The sequence below is a fragment of the Emys orbicularis genome, chromosome 7 (genome assembly GCF_028017835.1).
Source record: "Emys orbicularis isolate rEmyOrb1 chromosome 7, rEmyOrb1.hap1, whole genome shotgun sequence".
In the NCBI taxonomy this organism is placed as follows: Eukaryota; Metazoa; Chordata; order Testudines; family Emydidae; genus Emys; species Emys orbicularis.
The window spans coordinates 54,666,635-54,683,658 of NC_088689.1; the positions used below are offsets into that span (position 1 = coordinate 54,666,635).

A 17,024-nucleotide genomic window follows, 5' to 3' on the forward strand; every position below is an offset into this window, starting at 1 on the left:
CAGGAAAGATGTGGACAAATTGGAAAGAGTCCAAAGAACAGCAATAAAAATGGTTAAAGGTCTAGAAAACATGACCTCTGAGGGAAGATAGCAAAAATGGGGTTTGTTTAATCTGGAGAAGAGAAGACTGAGAGGGGACATGATAATAGTTTTCAAGTACATAAAACGTTGTTACAAGGAGGAGGGAAAAAATTTGTTCTTCTTAACCTCTGAGGATAGGACAAAAAGCAATGGGCTTAAATTGCAACAAGGGCGGTTTGGACATTAGAAAAAATTTCCTGTCAGGGTGGTTAAGCACTGGAATAAACTGCCTAGGGAGGTTGTGGAATCTCCAGCATTGGAGATTTTTAAGAGCAGGTTAGACAGACACCTTTCAGGGATGGTCTAGATAATACTTATCACTCGTGGCAGGAGTGCAGGGGACTGGACTAGATGACCTCTAGAGGTCCCTTCCAGTTCTACAATTTTATGATTCTTAAACATAAAAGCAGCTAGGAAGCAGTCAATATTTGGCCTTCCAAAACTTAAAATGAACTGTCTTACAATACAGGCTTTGAGAAAGGAAGAAAGTCTCAATAGCAATAGGGAAAAAAAAAAAAAAAAAAAAAAAAAAAAAAAAAAAAAAAAAAAAGCTTAGATGAGCTCTGAACAGGGGAGTAACAGCAACTTGCTTAAGAATCTTTGCTGTAACATTTAGCATACATTATTTAAGCCACTGAACAAAGCAACCATATTTGATAAAGGAGTTTACATGATATGTTGTACAAAACAAATACTTGCCAAAGTTATGACAATTTATTAAAAAGTAAACATTAACCTGGCAAACAAATTTAACAGTAAATTTTAAAAACAGGTGTTTAAAATGGAGTATTGCTGTTACCCCATTCTCAGAACACTTTTGAAAGAAAAACCTACAAACTGAATGATCATAGAAGCATCACAGTGAAATTGATCACTAGTCAGTTTCATTTTTATAAGGGCTATAAAGACTATAGTAGCCTGAACTTGGGCTGCTAGTGGAGAAAAAGTGGTGTGGAGGGGACAACAGACCAAAAGAGGAAATCAACACAAAACAAGTAGAGGAGGGGATTAAAAAAGAAAATCCCAGATGGGAATGTGGATTCTACTACAAATCCAACCGCTGTGTTCCGACTAAAATAGTATACTGGGAACAGCTCCCAGAGCACCAAAATCCTTTGAGGCTAGAGAGCTGGCTAGTTCTGATGGTATTCCCTCACAATCTCACAATCAGTGTGTGTGTGTGTGTGTGTGTGTGTGTGTGTGTGTGTGTGTGTACACACCGGGGAACTTTCCTCATGATTTGTACCAGCCAGTGAATAGCTGCAGTTCCCTTCTTTAACTATGGCAGCTGTAGCAGTCATCAGAACAGCCAATCCCATCCTGCCCACATCTCTCAGATTTCTGCTTCTGTTTTTCCTTCCCCATACTCCCAGCTGCTATGGTTCTCTTACATTTTAAAACTTTAGTTCCTGAAATTTGTAGGGTTAACTGCTATGTAACATAGTTAGTGGCCAAGAGCACACTTAAAACAAAGACTGCTCCCACCTTCAAGAGTGAGAAGAAATCTTAAAACCCCATAAAGAATGTGGATTAATGAGATGGCATTATAGGAAAACGTAGGCCCTCCAGGTATTCAGCCTTCCCAACCGTGATATCTATTACACTATACAATAGTCTCCTAAGTTAAACAGCTTTCACTTCTACATTTCATATTTAAAAGAAAAATTGGACAAAGCATTAGATGACATAATAGGTCCAATTACCTACTTTTATGAACCCATGTGCCAATGCCACAATTAAAAAACAAAAATAGAGCACTGAAGATATGAAGCAATTTGAAACTAAGAATCTAATGAAGCTTATATTGCCAAGCGAGTTATGAAACAATACTGAGTTTCATCTGCTGGGTTTAAACTTAAACACCAAATATAGGAGCTCCCCAACCCACGTAATCAGAATGCAGGAGGCAGTGCCCTGGTAAATGCATGCACTATCAGGAGAGCCAGTAGGGAATAGAACTGACTTTCAACTGCCTCCTCTTTAGAGCTACCCATTTCCTGTGAAGTATTCACCACTGAAATTAACTCAAACACGCTTTTTGAGCTAAAGGTGTATTCAGAGCATAAGAGGTAGGTGCAAAAGCAGTTAAGCACAGCTGTGCCATTTTATTTATGTGCATAGGCCAGGGGTGGGCAAACTACGGCCTGCGGGCCGGATCCAGCCTGCCAGCCGTTTTAAGTTGGTCCTCAAGCTCTCACTAGGGAGCAGCGTCTGGGGCTTGCCCTGTTCCGGCGCTCCAGCTGGGGAGCAGGGTCAGGGGCCACGCCACGCAGCTCCTGGAAGCAGCCGCATGGCCCTGCTCCAGCTGCTACACGCTCCAATGGGAGCTGCAGGGGCAGTGCCTGCGGACGGGGCAGCGTTCAGAGCCGCCTCGCAGTGCCTTCACATAGGAGCCGGAGAAGGGACATGCCACTGCTTCCGGGAGCCACTTGAGGTAAGCGCCGCCCGGAGCCTCTCCCCAAGCCCCAACCCCCTGCTCCCGCCCTCCGAACCCCTCTGTCCCAACCCAGAGCACCCTCCTACACCCCAAACTCCTCCTTCCCAGCCCCACCCCAAAGCCCCCCCCCCCCACACCACACTCCCCTCCTGCACCCTGAACGCCTCATTTCTGGCCCCACTCTGGAGCCCGCACCTCCTCCTGCACCCCAACCCCAATTTTATGAACATTCATGGCCCACCATACAATTTCTATTCCCAGATGTGGCCCTCGGGCCAAAAAGTTTGCCCACCAGTGGCATAGGCAGTGCAGAGGAGGAGGCAATGAACCACTAGGCAGGACTGCATGAGCCCTGAGTGATAAGTGAGGATGTTAAAAATAACTGCCCAGAAATTTAAGATTTCTTAGCAACTTGCTCATTGTTGAATATCCCAGGTAGAATATCTGATGGACAACAAGTGATTATTCTTACACAACCAAGAGTGGAAATATTTACAGAACTGGAACCCATTACAGAGCACCTAATAATGAATGCAATTTATGGAAAAAATTAGACAAAATTACACATTTCAAGAATATGCATACTAACTCAATCAAAAGACACTGCCTGGACAACAGCTTCAATTTCAACAACTCCAGAAGCTACAATAGATAAATATTGCAAGATAGGTAGAGGAGGTATGTATTACTACATTTCTGTGGATTCTGAAAACACTACTACTTTTTTCATCTTATTTTTCTATTTTTATAATCTGGAAGATTTTAAACCTATTAGCTTTGAAATAGACCAGATAGACCTAGTCTAGGTCTAAGTTCTATTAAAATAGTTCTTCACTTGAAATATTTTCAAAAAAACTGACATAAAAATAAATAAAAATCACACATTTGACTATCTCTAAGTTAACAAAGATCTCTTCAGTATTAATTATATTATATACTGCAGAGACAGAAATGTAAGGTAGAACAATGCCTCTAGAATTTCTATCACATTTTAAAAGATTAATCTCTTGATCAGTTTGCACAAATATAGTTTGCATTTTGAAGTACATCTTACTCAGGTTACAACTACAGAAAAGTAATTTACTTTAATAGAATTTAAAATGGAAGCTGGCTGGCCACAACATTTTGCAAAGGACATACTCAACAACTCTTAATGGAATCCCTTAAGAAATGGCCCTGTCATATGCTGAGTTATCAAAATAGCAAGATCTCATTACAGAAGCGGGTAACTAAAAGAAGAGGACACGTATCAGACACTGCTCCAAAAAAGCCTTTATAAACTGATGTACTTACTCTCTCAGTCCAGGGCAAGTGCATCTGTATCACCCTCTATGGTTCAGCAATGGCATCCCTTCTAAGTTTCCAGCTACCCAGCCGTCTCTTGGGTGGAAACCCACATCTCTCTTCATTCTGAGTGGGGTATTTCTAGTCTGAACAGTTCCCTACCTTCAGTGTTATTCCCCAAAGCAGGCCTGCTTTGCCTCTCTCCTTATACACGGTACACAGTGCAATTATCCAGTCATAAGTTACCACACAGTTCTTTCTTAGCAAGCATATTTTATTCTTAAAGTAAAAGCAATACAGAAAAAATATCTTTAAAATAATAAAAGAACCTACATGCACGCTAACAAGCTTACCAGAGATCACCCCAACTACAAAATGGCACTCTGGCACAAGCAGACCTCCAACCCCTATCCACACATTTTCGTGTGGTTTCAATTCATCACACCCTTTGCTCCGAACAAGGACAAGCATGAGTAAGAGTCACTCATTTATCCAGTTTGGCTCTTTGAAGAAACCATGAAAGGTAAATAGCCAGACAATGTGTGTCTGCTCAAAGTGCAGCTTCAAAAAGAATGGACCTGAGGTGGGTCATTTGTATTCTTCTCACCCCTCAACTATTTCCTAGGAAATCTACTTCACACTTATTATCCCAAAGAGTTCCTAAGATGCATTTATCCTGCCTTCCTCTTAGGTTATGTCTACACCGTGCACCTTAAAGCGGCACAGCTGTGCCGCTATAGCTGTGCCTCTGTGCCTACACATTATAGCCACTCTGTCAGCAGGAGAGAGAGCTCTCATGCTGACAAAATAAAACCACCCCCAACAAGGAGTGGAAACTGTCAGCAGAAGAGCGTCTCATGCGGACAAAGCTTTCTCCAGACCGGCGCTTTTCCTCAGTAAAACTTTTGTCTGTCAGGGGTGTTTTTTTTTCCACACCCCAACTGACAAAAAAAGTTTTACCGATGCAAGCACAGTGTAGACACAGACTTAAAGAAGTTGGTACAATCCCACAATATCTCAAACATTTTCAATACTATGAATTTCCTCAATACTTAAATTAAACCTTACTGAATCAAGTTTAATTCCATAAGTAGGGCCCTACCAATTTCACGGCCGTGAAAAATGGGTCACAGACCGTGAAATAAACCCTTCCCTGTGATATCTGATGTCCCCTTGTTCCTAGGAGCGCCCCAGCCAAGGGGGCTCCTAGCTCTGGCTGGGGTGGGACAAGACTTGTCCCCCTCTCCCCTCCAGAGTAGCTGTGCAGGGGATGGACTAGACCCACCTCCGGGTGCCTCCCGCTGCTGCAGGACACTCTGGCAGTGGGCAGCAGCCCCAGAGGTTCCTGCAGCTGGAGGAGACTTGTGGATGTGGGTCCAAACTCCCCTTGTTCCTACGAGCATAGGGGGGGCTCCTAGCTCCAGCTGGAGAGGGTCATCTCCTGCACAGCTGCTCTTGGGGGGGGATGAGGTTGGAGATCAGACCCACCTCCATGAACCTCCTGCAGCTACAGGAAGCTCTAAAGGCAGCACAGAACTGAGAGTGGCAATCCCATGACCCCCTGTGATAAATGAAAGAGGGGATAGCTCCCTTTTATGGACACCCAACCAGCCAGTTAGCTATAAAGTCCCTCTTGGTGGCTGTTCTCTGCTTGCTTTACCCGGAAAGGGTTAACAAAGTTCCCCAGATAAAGGAAAAGGAGTGGGCACCTGACCAAAAGAGCCAATGGGAGGGCTAGAACTTTTTTAAATGGGAAAAAAAAAACTTCCCTTTGTCTGTGTGTTGTGGTTCTCCGGGAAAGAGAAGAGACACAGAGCAGTCAAGCTTTAAGCAGCTTTAAAACCAGGTATGAAAAAAAACATCATACCTCAACCCTACTTATCTGAAACTCCAAATGTGTAGGTAGATCAGAAATGTTTAGAAAGACGCTCTTAGGGTTATTTCTGTTTATTTCTTATGGCTAATGGACTCCTCTGTGCTAACCCCAGATGTTTTTGTTTTGCTTGTAACCTTTAAGCTGAACCTGAAGAGCTATCTTGATGCTTAATTTTTGTAACTGTTTCTTTTAAGATCTAGCAAAAAGCCTAAGTTCCAAATGTATTTCCTTTCTTTTTGTTTTTAATACCTTTTTTAAAGAACAGGATTGGATTTGTGTGTCCCTAAGAGGTTTGTGCATATGTTGTTTAATTAGCTGGTGGCGATAGCTAATTTCCTTTGTTTTCTTTCTCAGCTCTTCCCCGAAGGAGGGTGAAAGGGCTTGAGGGTACCCCACAGGAAGGAATTCCCAAGTGCTCCTTCCTGAGTTCAAGGGGTTTTTTTGCATTTGGGTGGCGGCAGCGTTTACCAAGCCAAGGGCAGAGAAAAGGTGTAACCTTGGGAGTGTAATACAAGCCTGGATTGGCAAGTATTAATTTTTAAAATCCTTGCGGGCCCCCAACGTCTGCACTCCAAGTACCAGAGTGGGGATTCAGCTTTGACACTCCCCTACAACAGGTTTGCAAACAACGCCCTCCCAAATCCCCTTTTGGGTCAGGACCCCTGCCGTTACAACACCATGAAATTTCAGATTTAAATCTCTAAAAATGTGAAATTTACCAATTTTCAAATCCTATGACCATAATGGACTGGTGAATTTGGTAAGATATTCCTTATGGATAGGGCCCTTAAATTCCTTGAAGTTTGTTCAAGATATTGTCATAGCTGTCACTCTTACTATAAAAGAATCTCTTCAACCACTAGTGAAATGCAAAGTTACCAAACAACATCACACAACAATTTAAGGCAGGAAGTAATACTTCATTTGTTTCAAGGTCCAGGAATATTTAAGAAAGGTATAGTTACCCAAATTGGAATTTACCCAATATACATATACTAAAAAATACCACCCATCCTCTTGTGAAATGTGCTACAAAATCTTTGACGACGACAAATGATCAGAATCTCATTTTTATCTCATCTGAAAATCTAATGTATTTCAACAGGTAAGAGGGGATATTAATGAGCTTCATTTAAAACCTTTAATAAAAATGGTCATTTCAAGATTTTTGAAAACAGGTGCCAAAAGATTTTGCAAGAATACCAAATGTAAAAAGTTAATATTAATACTCTGCATACATGTACATTTTATGGGCAATACCTATTTTGGATCTGTGCCCTACAGAAGGTGATTAATTGTTATTCTATAAAGTATGTCAGGAACCCAGATAAGAACTGCTCCGTGGGATTTTATCTGATCCCAGTACAGGTTTACCTTTTGACTATCATTGAGCAGCTGTTTTTTTCTTAGTACAGATTAGTATTTTATAGCAGGTCACTTAAAAACTAAATCCCTACTTATAGCTTCCTCCCCAGCATAAGTATATTTTGACAAACTTATACCTATTACCTAATAGCAACTTTTGCCTACGAGTCTTCTGTTACAATCCCTCTATTATATTTCAGCATATTGAACTCTTAATCAACATTCCTCAAGCAGAATTAAGTCATCCCACCTTTACATCAATCGATCATAACAAGGGATTTACCATATTAGTTGCCCTCAAAAACCTTTTAATTTGAAGGTCACTAAAGTCATAACTCAAGTCAAAAATTAGTTACGTTGCAACAAATTTGTGAGCAGACAACTTTAAAGCAAGCAAAAACCTAGTGTGTTAGCTCAATCAAGTTAAATATGTTTGAAGTACTCTCAACATTCATTAAGAAAGAGTAACATCTGAAGCCATGTTAACTGACTGTTTTAGATTAGACATTATAACATGGTTTCAAATGTGTTAGCCTGCATTTTAGGTCATCTAGACTAAAGTTTAAAGATGTGATGCTTGCACATGCTAACTTTACACCTTTAAATCCTAGTCTAGCCAAACCTTAAAAAGCATTGAGAGATTTCCAATTACACTAAACTCAGTTGTCCTAACACCTAACATGACTGAAAAACACCCTTATTGCACATTAAGATGAGGTCTCAAGTGTGATCATAGGTTAGTCACCAGCAGTAAACAAGTTTCTTTGCTTTAGTGTCCCAAGATGAATAAAATGAACTCTCTGGGTTTGAAAAGTAGCCTTACATTTCAAGATTTACTTAAGTAGTAATCAGTGCAACAAGGAAGTCTCTGAAGAAGTTATATTTACACTAGCTGCTGCACTCTCCCCTGCCCACTGGCTCAATGCTCTGGTTGATGTTTTCAAAGTGCACTTTGCTTTGCTTTGGATAAACCTTGATACAAACATAATGGCTGCTCAACTATCTCAGTTTCATTTACAGTAACTGGGCAAAATAAACACTACTCCTGAAAAATCAAACTGCTTCTACTGTCTTGGTTTCCTACAACTTGTTTAATATCCCCATGATAGGATATTGTGTGAAGGAGCACACTCTATTGACTTAGATTTCCAAAAATACGAAGAGTTGAAGGGGGTTAGCTCATTTACATAATTAACAACTGGAGTGACTGGGCTTGCACTGTTTGTTGTAATTAAGCTAATAGCCAATAAAACTAGATAAATTTAGAAATTTCACAGTTGTTTATCCACAGCTCATGTTTTCAACATTAGGCTAACAAGTGGATTTTTCCCTACAGTAATAAACTTGTATTGTAAGTCCAAACTTTAAATTTATTTTCTTCTATCCATTACTACTACTGCCTTACTTGCAAACTCCTGCTACGCTCATCTTAAGCCATTAAATACCATTTTGGTCTACTGCATGGCAAACAAACTGGGATCCACTTATTTTTCTGGTCAGTTAACTACATACCAAGACTCAATTTTTTTTTTTTTTTTTTAAACAGAAATTTAATGTAATATTCCAAGCAAAAACAATATAGCAAGGCTGCAAGGTGTCATCTTGACAGGCTTTGGTCTAGTATTGCCCACTACATTTTAAGAACAATCATTGTCCAAAACTTGAACAGGTAAAAAGAAAGTTGCATTTTTATTAGTTTTGGTATCAGCTATTTACATCAAAGCTCTAAAGTAAATGAGATCAAAGATCATTTTAAAAACCTTTTAAAAGTGAATATAGTGCTTATCAACAATGCTCCAAAGAACTAAGTGCATTCGTCAAAAAAAAAAAAAAAAAAGCATAAGTGAGAACAGTATCAGATCCTCTATGCTGCCTCAACACTGAATTGAAAACAGCTAGAAGTCAGAGGAGGGAACTTCAATCTACACGTCTCTAATTATTTGATTTGCATTGAAACTAATATGCCAGTTATGAAGGTTTTTGTGATGTATACATCTGTGCAGGAGGAAATTCAGTGCACTCACTCGTTTCACACAAGTCAATAGCCAGGATAGATGTTAATCTTATCACTCACTACCTGTCTGCACTAGATTTGAACCAGCTACATAAAAACAGACTATCACCAATCCCTTGAATTACTTGGTCTTCATAATATCACATATGCAAGAACCCATGTAACCACTAACTGTACTTGAGGGTAGGGAACATGTGGAAGTATACATGCATAGCGAAGGAAGAATAAACCTCAGAACTGCTTGCAACGTTAGTCTTTGTAGAGCAGTGGTGGGCAACCTGCAGGCCACAGGTTGCCCACCACTGTTTTAGAGAGTGGTAGCTGGTCCCTTAACCAAACTACTGTAAAGACAAGAGTCTGCTTTTTTCATTTACACTTGATAAATAAAATATAGTATGCGTCTCTGTATCCACCGTTAGTTTTTGCTCTCGATATGCAAGATTATTTGGTCCTAGGTTTGATTACAACATTTAACCAAACCTCAGACAATGCAGCAATTTAAAAAACAGTTGTTGTACACAGATTACTAAAAATCACAGTATGCTTAACTGTTTAAATAATACTATTAGACGGTTTAATATAAATTTACCTGTTATGAGTTTAGCTCTGCTGCTCTTGCTGTCCCCATCCTCTATGTTTCTGTTTGTGCTCTCTTCTTTTAAACCATGAACAATATTGTCAAAAGATATGCTCTTGCTGGACACAATGTTGTCTCCGCTGATTGGCTGATTAATTCTGCTATTAGCTTCAAGTAGAGAAATGAAGTCCTCAGACTGAGCAGCTTCAATGGGTTCCAGCTGAGAGCAGCTTTTAGCCTGCGACACATTCTTTGAAGACACTGGCAGAGATTCTTCATCACTATCAAATCCAAATGGATCTTCTGTTACCTCCTCTTCAACTTTGGGTTTTTTAGGAATTTCTGAAATATCTGGTTTGACGTTGGGCCTCTTCTGTCCTAATTTGGCCATAAATGTTGTTTCTCCCCATTTTGTGCTAAGGGTGGTCCGTTTGTTAGAAAAGACTTCATCAAACTTTGAGTTGCCATTTCCCCCTTTCCTGCTGTATGTCTTTCCAAATCTGGATGTCATTTTGACAGCTGTTTCATATTCTCTGTGGGAAGAGAAAAATAGATAAACTAGTTTCTGTATATTGTTACTCTTTAGTGCAAGTGATTATTTTCCCACTCTTTATTAGAGCACACTGGACACTTTAGTTTTATGATCGTACTGTATACAGCATTGCCTGTTTATTTTTGACTGGCATAATTCCCTTCATTTACCCATGTGTATTTTTTAAAGTGAATTCTGCAACAGGCATCATGCCTATCAATTTAAAACAGTCACTTACTTGTCCCCATTTAATTAGTAGAAATTCACCACCCTGAGTCTGTAAAAACGTATCTGCTATGAATAAATATTTGGATTGTTCTATTCTCATGTCAGAACTCCTACATAATACCTTTATTTCCAAGGTTTGAGGCCATTATTTTTATTAAAATTAGAAAGGCTTTGTGTATTTTGTTTAACTTTAGAACATTTTCATGCTGCATTTGTATGTGCAACTCATATTAGAGTAGTTAGACTCTATAATCCAGTCTGGTTTTTAAAAGGTGTTTTTTTGTCGTAAAAGAAAAGTGTTAAAATATTTCACAATTCTGTAGTTGCCTCAAATCTCAAGTCATCGTAAACAGCAATGATGACTTCACTCTTTTATGCTCTTTTCACAAGGCTGAGGTAAGGTTTAGTTAGTAATATTGCTGTGATGTATTTTCCCCCATCTGTGCATGCAAGGACAAATAGTGTTATTAACCAGAAAAAGACCACTGTCATAATCCTCAAATGTATTAAGTCCGGCTTGTAAATAAGCTTTTGCACGATTCATAGCCCGGAACAAAGTATATAGTTCTAGCTAAATCCATTTCTAATACTGTTCAGGATACCCAGTGCAACCACAGCCAAACCTCAGTCTTCAACAGAAAGTTTAATTGTGATCAGATGCTTAACACAATATTAACATTAACAAGGGGGAAGGAACACAAGCCAGAATAAGGAAAAAACATTTTGAATAATGTTTAGGTAAATAAGATGTATTCAAGTGAGCATGGCCTGACAAAATTCACCCTAGGGTACTTACGCAGCTAGCTGAAGCAATCTCAGAACCATTAATGATTGTCTTTGACAACTCATGGAGGTCACAGACAATTTAAGAAGGGCAAACAGAGTACCTATCTTTAAAAAGGGGAGGGGGGAGAGAAGGAGGAGGATCCAGGACATTATAGACAAGCCAGTCTAACTTTTAAACCTGGAAAGATACTGGAACAAGTTATTAAACAGCCAATTTGTAAGCACCTCAAGGATAATAAGGTTCTAAGTAATAGCCAGTACGGATTTGTCAAGAACAAATCATGCCAAACCAAACTAATTTCCTTCCTTGACAGGGTTACTGGCCTGGTGAAGGGGGGTGGGGGGGGTGGGGCGGGGGGGAAGTAGCAGACATGATATACTTGGATTTTAGTAAGGCTTCTGACATAGTCCCATAGGACATTCTCATATGCAAACTAGGGAAATGTGGACTAGATAAAATTACTGTAAGGGGGGTGCACAACAGATTGAAGGCCGGTAGTCCTGCAGTAGTTATAAATGATTGGGTGTCACACAAGATGTATCTAGTGGGGTCGCTCAGGGGTCTGACCTGGATTCTGATATTTATATTTTCAATAATTACTTGGATAATGGCATGCTCGGAGCATATGCTTATAAAATCTGAGGATGACACCAAGTTGGGAGGGGTGACAAGCATTCTGGAGGACAGAATCAGAATTCAAAATAACCTTGACAAATTGGAGAATTGCTCTGAATTCAACAAGATGAAATCAGTAAATTCCATACAGTACAGAGTAATCCCATAAGAAGGAAAAATCAAATGCACAAATACAAAATAGGGAATAACTGGCCAGATGATAATAGTTCTAAAAAGAATATGTTGGTTATACTGGATCATAAACTGAACATGAGTCAACAATGTGATGCAGTTGTAAGAAAGGCTAATATCATTCTGGGGTGTACTAACAGGAACATAACACACAGAAGGTAAATGTCCCACTTGGTACTGGTGAGGCCTCTGTTGGAGTACTGCGGACAGTTTTGGTCGCCACGCTTTAAGAAAGATGTGGACAAACTGGAGAGAGACTAGGGAGGAACATAGTAACAGTTTCAAATATGTTAAGGGCTTTTATAAAAAGGATGGTGATCAGTTGTTTTCCATATCCACTGAAGATAGAACAAGAATCAATGGGTTTACTCTGCAGCAAGGGAGATTTAAGTTAGATGTTAGGAAAAGGAATCTAACCATAAGGATAATTAAGTTCTGGAACAGGTTACCAGGAGAGGTTTTGGAATCCCCATCGCTGGAGGTTTTTAAGAACAGGTTGGACAAACACCTATGAGGGATGGTCTAGGTATAGTTGGCCCTGCCTCACCACAGGAAAATGAACTAGATGACCTCTCAAGGTCCCTTTCAAACCTAAATGTTCTTGTTATCATAGAAATGTAAGAGTAGTTGAAACAATTTTGTTCACTGGCCATTGCGGATGTGGCTAAGTTTAAAAAAAAACTATCACAGGTTAAATGGAAACATGTTTGAACAATTCTCTCTCTCTGTTTCAATGCTGCCCTTATTTTAATTTAAAGAGGAAGACAGGTAAAAAAAATACCTTGTCTATATTTTACATTATTAAAAATGTCAAACATTTATTTTCCCTATATACGCTATTTACTTTTAGATTTCCTCAGCCTGGGCACTGATAATGGATCAAGTTACATTTTGTTACAGTAAATTTCAAATTGCAGGTCTGCAAACACAGATATGGAGTGGCAAATGCTATGGGGGATAGGATTAGACGTCTTGCCGTTTTTTTTTTTTTTTTTTTAGAACTTATGGAAAATTTCCATTGATCCTAGGTAAATATCTGTTCCTATAAATCCTAAATTGGGGTACAAAGTTGCCTTGAGAAGAATTTTCCTTTCTTAATAGTTAATGTATGGTAAAGGATTTCAAATTTGTAAGCTACCATTTATGCATACCCATATTATGGCCAGAAAAATTAATAAGTAACTTTGTGTGTGTGTCCTGTACCTGCAAAAATTCTACTCACCTTACTATTCTTTTCCTCTGGACAGTTGCATCATTTTGCTTTCTCTTGAAATTTTTCTTTTCATTTTGGTCTAAATAATTTCTTAACTTGAAATATTTGAATAAGCTTGACCACAAGACCAGACTGTCTTCCAGCCATGTTATTCCAATAGTCATCTCTAGTAAGAATCGTATTTATATTAATTGCCCTTTCCTTGGCGGGGCCAAGTTTCACTTGCCATAGTAACAAACAAATTTTCAGTCTTTGGTCCTGGGCATAAGAAGACTAGAAATACACCATGCTAGGACTTAAGAAGTTTACACTGTTAATGTCATATCTTACAATAACATCCTCTTGAGAATTCCACCTTTACAGTAGTTAATACAGAGGATGATGACAGGATTTACAGATATTACTCCTGAACTCTGCTCCATCTTCCATTTCTGCTATTTTGCAGGATTAATTTGAAACTGACACCTCTGGCTACTGGTAGAATTAGCATGCTCTGTGATTCTCTCTCCCCCTTCACACCCAACTAGAATCTCCTGGCTGTTGAGCAGTAGCTACTCTCTAAATCTCATTTTTGTTTCTCCTATGTAAATAGTTCAATATTTGCCTCTAATGCTCCATTTTCCCCTCAAGGAGCTGAGTGAACCTGAGGTGATCCTTATTGCTCCACATGTTTTAAAACAACAGAGCAAAGCTTACCAAAATGATTAGTTTTACTATGTTGCTGCTCAGGAACGAGTAACAGCAGAGGCAACTGATCTGTGTCTGAAGACTCAAAAAGACAGTACAGGAACAGTTCATATTTGAAATGTCATCTTTACTACCACAAGGGTTAGAAACAAAATATTACACTGAATTTTGTAGAAATTGATAACCTATACAGCTCCTACACTTGGGAAAATTTTTTTTTTTAATTCACCGACAACACATGACTTTTGTCAAACCTTGATTCAAAGACTTATAGCACTTCACATCTTCAGCACTCTGCAAAAATATTGGCAAATCTAAATAATCACAAAAAACTGCTTTAAAAAAACAGCAAGTTACCAAAAGTCATTTAATTGCAGGCTATAAAGCCCTACCATATAGACTAACCTCCTTATATTCATAATAAAATATACTGATATTTTCAGATGCTTAACGGTCTTATCCAAAAATTCTAATAAAATGTATAAGACTATACAAGAATACAGAAGTTAAAAATCTGTGTTGTGCTCCTTGATTAGTTAAATATGAATAAGTAAACAGATGAGCATTAAGTGAATATTACTACATGATCAATTCATGACCCATCTTTAAGGTTCATAATCAGATTAAAAATACTTTAAATGCATTACAGAATATTTAAAAACTAATTTAAACTTTCACTTATTAATGCTGATTCTCTTCTTGCTTTTCCACTCAGCTTCAACAATATATTTTTTAGTTTCGCTTTCTGGTTTCTATGCCCTAGCACTTTCTAGTTCTCCTACTCTAGTACAATGGCGCAATGTCTGGGCACCAAACAATGCATACAATATAAATACAAAAAAACTGTTTACTACAATCTGTTCATTGAAACCCATTTTAAGAACCGTATTCCTCATCATTTTAAATACTGTTTTCTGAAAAGCTAACTAAGGCCTAATCAGACCTGACTGACTGTTAGTTTTAAAGGTGGAAAGTAGCCCCCTTCTCCTTACTTTTTACCCATCGTTTCCCTTCCATAATCAAAGGGAAGAAAAATAGTTTAAACACGAGACATACGAAGCTGATGAAATCCCAGGGGAGACACCATCATCCTGTACCACCATATAGACTCAATTTGTGATACGGTGTCCCGCCCCTCCCTGCCCTCGCACCTCAGGCCCCTCCACCTCCAAGCAGTAAGAACCGAAGTAGCTGCCCAGAGTGTTTAGTGACGAAGGAGGCTCCCACCCCGCGAACAGGAAGCAGCAGGCTCCGCACCCAACCCGGATTAAGCGCCACCTGCTCCTCTGCACACCAGACAGCAGCGCCTGAAGCCAGCCTCCGAGCTACTGGGGGAGGTGGGGAAAGTTCCCTCAACTCCCCTCCCCGCAAACTTCCGGGCCCGGCTCGCAGGGAGCTGCGTTGAGGGAAAGTTGCCCGCCCCCCCGGACTTCCTAGGCCGCTGGAATTTTCCAGTCTCCTCCCCACTCGAGGGGCTGCCCCCCGCGATAGAGAACAGGAGACACGGGGTGGGGGGCAGCCCCGGGGGAAGGAGCAATGGGGCCTTCTCCCAGGACTGGAGGCCTCACAGGCCTAGGGAGCCGGGCAGCCGGCCCGGTCTCTCCCTGCCGCTCGGTACCTACCTCAGTCTCACCCAGGGAGGAAGGAGGCGGCGGGGGACCCCTCTCCTGCTCTCGGCACTTTCCGAACTCGCCCCCGAGAACGCGGCTACCTGGGCTTCCTCGGCCCCGAGTCTCCGCCCGCGGACACGCTCCCCAACGCGACTCCTCCGCGTCCCTCCCCCCCAGCGGAGCCTCCCTCGCCGGGGTGGGGGGTGCGCGCTGGCGCTAGGACCCCCGGCGCCGCCTCCTCCGGCGCCGCTTTCTCCGCACCAGGATTATCGCTGCTCTTTGAACAGGGCCCTGGACCATCTCTCCGCCATTTGCCCCCCGCTCCTTCCGTCACTGCGCTTCCCACACTCGGCCGCCTCCCCGCAGCCAATCGCACCCCGCCTTACTCAACCGACCCGCACGCCGCAGCGCATGCGTCTCGAAAGGGCGCTGGGACGTCACTGCGCACGCGCGCCGAGAGCATGCTGGGACCTGTAGTTTTATAGCTTGCTGGGTGAGTTGGGGGGATCTCCTCCCCACCCCCCACCAATCTCCAACGCCTTTTCCCCTTGTCGTGGGGAGAGCTGGAGAAGTATGCAATGATCCTATCCGTGCTGCCCAAGTCCATCTGTGCGGATGCTGCCACTCTGGGCATTGCATCAAGCAATAAAGGAGAGAGTGGGGGGCTGGTGTGACGCTGCAGGGGTGCGTGATGGTGGGTGACATTGCAGTATGCAGGTGTTTTGTTTGCTTGGTTGGTTTCTGGAGAGGTGGGCAACGTTTTAGTGAGACGCTGCCTGTGATTTATCCAGCCTCAAGGTGCAATGCAGTTGAGACTAATGTCTGGAGTGCCTACCCATGGCAGTTATTTGGCATTGAGGATTACAATACAAAGTTGTCAACCCACTGGGTTGAATAACTGAAACTCATGTTCCTTCCTTCTCTGAAGGCCTTCGAGTGGTTTGGAGTATCCTAATGCTTCTCCTGGATCCTGCTCAAGTTTGTGAGGCTGCACTTAGGTGGCCCTTTTCATCAGTAGATTTGAGAGTGCTTTACAAAGGAGGTAAGTACTATCCCCCTTTTACACATGAAGAAACTGAGGCACAGGGAGGTGAAGTGACTTATCCAAGATTACCCAGCAGACCAGTTGCACAGCTGGGAATAGAGTCTCAGGCCAGTGATCTATCCAATGGGCCAATGGTTCTCAACCAGGGGTACACGTAGGGTTGTCAGGTGACCCATTTTCGACTGGAACGCCCGGTCGAAAAGGGACCCTGGTGGCTCCCATCGGCACTGCCAACCAGGCCGTTAAAAGTCCTTTTGGGGGCCCAGAGCTAAGGCAGGATCCCTGCCTGCCCTAGCTCTGCACAGCTCCTGGAAGCAGCCGCTAGTTCCCTGCAGCCCCTAGATGCATGGGTGGCCAGTGAGGCTCTGCGCGCTGCTCCAAGGGCCAGCTTCGCAGTTCCCATTGGCTGGAAACTGTGACGAATGGTAACTGCGGGGGCAGCGCCTGCAGGCGCAAAAGCAGTGCATGGAGCCTCCCTGGC

General features: G+C 41.5%; 1 protein-coding gene across 1 annotated transcript in view; it reads right to left on the reverse strand.

Annotated features, from left to right (window-relative positions):
- The window catches only part of WAPL (WAPL cohesin release factor), a 120,263-nt gene extending 104,599 nt beyond the window's left edge, over positions 1-15,664 (reverse strand). Inside the window, exons 1-2 of the mRNA XM_065407708.1 lie at positions 15,511-15,664; positions 9,647-10,167 (exon numbers count right to left, since the gene is read on the reverse strand). Of these exons, the coding sequence (XP_065263780.1) occupies positions 9,647-10,145 (499 nt within the window). The 5' untranslated portion in view covers positions 10,146-10,167; positions 15,511-15,664. The remainder of the gene's footprint in view (positions 1-9,646; positions 10,168-15,510) is intronic.
- Positions 15,665-17,024: the final 1,360 nt, after the last annotated feature.